Consider the following 4,934-nt stretch of genomic DNA (forward strand, 5'->3'; position numbering starts at 1 on the left):
CGCATCAAATTTTGGCGCCGTTGCCGGGGATTAGCAACTTTGCTAATCCCTCGTTCTTTTTGTTTATTATTTATTTTCGTTTGTTTTCTATTGCAGATTGCTAACTTGTTTTGTTTCTTTGTTTTTAGGTACTAGTGCATGACTCGAAGTTCCAAACCTGTTCGTGAGCATATTTTGGACTTTGACGACGATTTTAAGAGAACTTTGAGAAGAAGGAGGAACCAACAAGAGTCTAACCCACCTAGCCCGGAACCTGACCTTGAAGAACAAGTTCTAGAAGAGGAGGAGGATCCCACGGCACAAGTGGGTGAAGAAGAGCAAGGTATGGCCATGGACAACCGTACACTCAAGGAGCTTTCCGCCTCGGGATTGGATAATGCCGCACCCTTGTGTATCCAATATCCCATGGCTGCTCAAGGTAAAACCGAAGAGTTCGAGTTAAAGTCAAGTTTGCTCCACCACATTCCAAAGTTCCATGGGCTGTCCATGGAGGATCCGAACAAACATTTGAAAGAGTTTGAGGTGGTTTGCTCAAGTATGACTCCGGTTAACGTTGATGGAAGTATTTTGAAGATGAAGGCTTTTCCATTCTCTTTGATGGACAAAGCCAATGATTGGTTATACGAATTGGCTCCCGGAACAGTTACGTCTTGGGAGAGTATGAAGAGGGCATTTTTGGAGAAGTTCTTCCCAACTTCTCGAATCATCCTTCTTCGTAAAAAGATAAGTGGTATTCAACAAGAGGAAGGTGAGTCTTTTCCCACTTATTATGAACGTTTTAAATCACTTGTTACTTCTTGTCCACAGCATCAGATGAAGGAGGAACTACTCCTACAATACTTTTACGAGGGGCTCTTACCACTTGAACGTCAAATGCTTGATGCTTCGGCGGGTGGAGCATTGGTGGATAAAACGCCCATGGCTGCAAAAATCTTGATTGCTAACCAAGCGTTGAACGCTCAACAATACGAGGGTGTAGGCCAAAGAGGACCCCCACGGCAACAAGTGCATGAGGTAAGTTCCACATCTAATATTCAATCTCAGTTAGCTAATCTTACTTCTATTGTTTCTCAGATGGCCGAGGGAATGAAGATTCAAGGACCAATGGTGTGTGGCGTATGTTCTATCCAAGGACATGCCTCCGAAAAGTGTCCTCAACTCATTGAGAATGGTGGATGGGAGAGCGCGAATGCCATTGGATTTCAAAGCCAAAATCAACCGAGGAACGATCCATATTCAAATACTTATAATCCAGGTTGGAGAGACCATCCAAACTTCAAATGGAGAGAGGCTCAACAATCCCAACCATAAGAAGGCTTTAGGCAACAACCCCCGGGTTTCTACAACAAACCATACGCACCCCCTCAAGCCCAACCACAATCTGTCCCAAATGCTTCAGGTACGTCTCTAGATAATGATGCACTTCTTAAGATACTAACCAAGTTATCTCAGGGGCAAGACGATCACACCCAAGCAATGCAAAACCAAAACAAAAGGGTGGATCACTTGGAGAAACAAATTGGGCAGATTGCAGACTTTGTAGGGAAGTTTCGACACCAAGGCCAACTTCCTAGTTCTACCATTCCAAATCCGAAGGGAGGGTTCGAAAGTGCAAAAGCCATATTGTTGAGAAGTGGAAAAGAAGTTGGGGCAGGTCCTATACCATCAAAATCAGGTCACAAAGAGGATGAAAACCTGAAAATTGAAGAGGAGGAAGAAGGACAGCCCACGGCAAAGGTGGTTCCACCTTTGCCGCAAGCTTCTAGCATCCCAAAGTTGTCTAATCTGTCCAATACAGGTAAGAATGTGTCAAATTCAGTTCCTACTAATGTTTTTCCTTCGAATGTTCCTTTTCCTAGTAGGTTTATGCAAACAAAGAATGAGGAAGCTGAAAAGGACATCTTTGAGACACTTAGGAAAGTTCAAGTGAACACACCCCTTTTGGATGCAATTAAGCAAGTTCCGAGATACGCCAAGTTTCTAAAGGAGTTGTGCACCACTAGGAAGAGGATTTCGACCAAGGAGGTTGTAAAGGTAGGTGAAAATGTCTCCGCCATCTTGCAGCGCAAACTACCCCCCAAATGCAAAGATCCGGGTAGTTTTACAATTCCTTGTGTCATTGGTAACACTCGCTTCGAATCTGCCATGCTAGATTTAAGTGCCTCTATAAATGTTATGCCATACTCAATTTATGCATCTATGAATTTAGGAGTGTTGAAAAATGATGGTGTAATAATACAATTGGCCGATAGATCTAACGCCTATCCAAAGGGAGTTTTGGAAGATGTTCTTGTGCAGGTTAATCATTTAGTCTTCCCAGCGGATTTCTATGTCCTCGAAATGGATGAATCGGACCATGCTCCTTCACTGCCCATCCTTCTTGGAAGGCCATTCATGAAAACGGCCCGGACGAATATTGATGTGTATAGTGGAACTTTGTCCATGGAATTTGATGGGGAAGTTGTTAATTTTAATCTTTCCGATTCCATTAAGCACCCTAGTGAGGACCATTCATGTTTCTCTATTGATATAATTGACTCTTTGGCGCAGGGATATCTTGAAGATTTGAATGACGATGCGCTTGAAAAAGTCATTACACGAGGCATGGAACTCACAACCAAGGGGGCAGATTCTAAGCTACCCCACAACATACATGAACCAGGCCATGCCGTGCCTCCTAGTGAGGAAATTATTGATTTGGTTGCTGCCCTTGAGTCATTACCTAAGCATGGTGGTAAGTCTCCTAACTTCGATTCAATTCCAATTTCAACTAACAAGTTGCTTCCATCCATTGTTCAGGCACCCACCCTTGATCTCAAACCCCTACTAAGCCATTTGAAGTACATTTTCTTGGGGGAAAATGAGACCTTACCTGCCATCATCTCCTTATCCCTCACGGCACAAGAGGAGGAGAAACTAGTGCGTGTGTTGAAGGAGTTCAAATCTGCCCTAGGATGGACCTTGGCCGATATCAAAGGTATAAGTCTTACAACATGTATGCATCACATATTTCTTGAGGAGGGGGCCAAACCAACTAGAGAGGCTCAACGCCGTCTTAACCCTCCGATGATGGAAGTTGTGAAAAAGGAGATAATTAAGCTCCTTGATTGTGGTGTGATTTATCCCATCTCCGATAGCCGTTGGGTTTCACCTATCCAATGTGTGCCCAAGAAATCTGGAGTGACGGTTGTCGAGAATGCGGAGAATGAGCTTGTGCCCACCTGAATTCAAACCGGTTGGCGAGTGTGCATTGATTATAGGAAGCTAAACGCAACCACAAGGAAAGATCAGTTCCCATTGCCGTTCCTAGATCAAATGCTCGAAAGGTTAGCAGGTCATTCGTTTTATTGCTTTCTTGATGGATACTCCGGTTATAATCAAATTGTTATTGCCCCGGATGATCAAGAAAAGACCACTTTTACTTGTCCCTTTGGAACGTTTGCATATCGACGCATGCCATTCGGTTTGTGCAATGCTCCTGCCACGTTTCAAAGGTGTATGGTTAGCATCTTTTCTGATTATGTTGAGAGGATTATTGAGATATTCATGGATGATTTTAGTGTGTTTGGTAATTCATTCGATAATTGCTTGGATAATCTCACTTTAATCTTGAAACGTTGTGTTGAAACAAACCTTGTGTTAAATTGGGAGAAATGCCATTTTATGGTTAAACAAGGTATTGTTTTGGGTCATATAATCTCTGAATGAGGAATTGAAGTTGATAAGTCTAAAATAGATCTTGTACGCTACTTACCCTCTCCTACTTCGGTGAGAGAGGTTCGTTCTTTTCTTGGTCATGCAGGATTCTACCGACGATTTATCAAGGCCTTTTCCAAGATTGCACAGCCCCCATGCCGTCTCCTACAAAAGGAAGTGCCTTTTGAGTTCAACAAGGCGTGTGAGCAAGCATTCAACCATCTCAAGGACCTCCTCACCACGGCACCAATTATCACTCCACCGGATTGGTCCATTCCCTTTGAACTAATGTGTGATGCATCGGATTATGCACTTGGAGCTGTTTTGGGCCAACGGAAAAACAAGCTGCCACATGTTATTTATTATGCTTCTCGTACCTTAAATGATGCACAATTAAATTATTCCACAACTGAGAAAGAGCTTTTGGCAGTTGTCTTTGCATTAGATAAGTTTAGATCATATTTAATTGGCACTAAAGTCATTGTTTTCACTGACCATGCAGCCTTGAAGTACTTGTTCACCAAGAAAGAAGCTAAACCTAGACTCATTCGTTGGATGCTTCTACTTCAAGAGTTTGACATCGAAATCAAGGACAAGAAGGGGAGTGACAATGTTGTTGCCGACCACCTAAGCAGGTTGGTGCGTGAAGAAGAGCTTCTTCCCATCTCTGAAACGTTTCCGGATGAACAACTCTTGTCCATTCAGGTAAGTGCTCCTTGGTACGCAGATTTGGTGAATTATTTGGTGACTAAACAAGTTCCTAGCACCCTAAACAAATTCCAACGTGATAAACTTAAAAAGGATGCTAGATTTTATGTTTGGGATGACCCATACTTGTGGAAATATTGTTCAGATCAGGTTATAAGAAGATGTGTGCATGAATCAGATTTTCACTCAATTTTACGTTTTTGTCACACATATGCATGTGGGGTCATTTTGGCACCCAAAGGACAGCTTTTAAGGTTCTTGCATGTGGTTTTTATTGGCCTACTTTGTTTAAAGATGCTAGAACCTTTTGTTTAGCATGTGATCGTTGCCAAAGGACAGGTAATATAGGCCAAAAAGATCAAATGCCGCAGGTACCCATCTTTGTTGTTGAAATTTTTGATGTTTGGGGTATCGATTTTATGGGTCCTTTTCCTTCATCTTTTGGTTTCGTTTACATATTACTTGTCGTTGATTATGTTTCAAAGTGGGTGGAAGCGAAAGCCACTCGAACTAACGATTCTAAAGTTGTG

General features: G+C 42.5%; 1 protein-coding gene across 1 annotated transcript; it reads left to right on the forward strand.

Annotated features, from left to right (window-relative positions):
- Nucleotides 1-660: 660 nt before the first annotated feature.
- On the forward strand, nt 661-4,719 carry LOC139196776 (uncharacterized). The gene is made up of 5 exons (XM_070823117.1): nt 661-748; nt 1,799-2,034; nt 2,299-2,923; nt 3,803-4,401; nt 4,699-4,719. Exons 1-5 carry the CDS (start codon nt 661-663, stop codon nt 4,717-4,719), a joined length of 1,569 nt encoding a protein of 522 aa, XP_070679218.1.
- The last annotated feature ends 215 nt before the right edge of the window (nt 4,720-4,934 follow it).

The sequence above is a fragment of the Malus domestica genome, chromosome 06 (assembly GCF_042453785.1).
Source record: "Malus domestica chromosome 06, GDT2T_hap1".
Lineage (NCBI taxonomy): Eukaryota > Viridiplantae > Streptophyta > Magnoliopsida > Rosales > Rosaceae > Malus > Malus domestica.

Coding starts and splice junctions, on each gene's coding strand:
- LOC139196776 (XM_070823117.1), top strand. CDS start 661: ATGAAGAGGGCATTTTTGGAGAAGTTCTTCCCAACTTCTCGAATCATC. Junction 749..1,798: donor TGGTATTCAACAAGAGGAAG/GTGAGTCTTTTC, acceptor TGTCCAATACAG/GTAAGAATGTGTCAAATTCA. Junction 2,924..3,802: donor AGAGGAGGAGAAACTAGTGC/GTGTGTTGAAGG, acceptor TTGGTCATGCAG/GATTCTACCGACGATTTATC.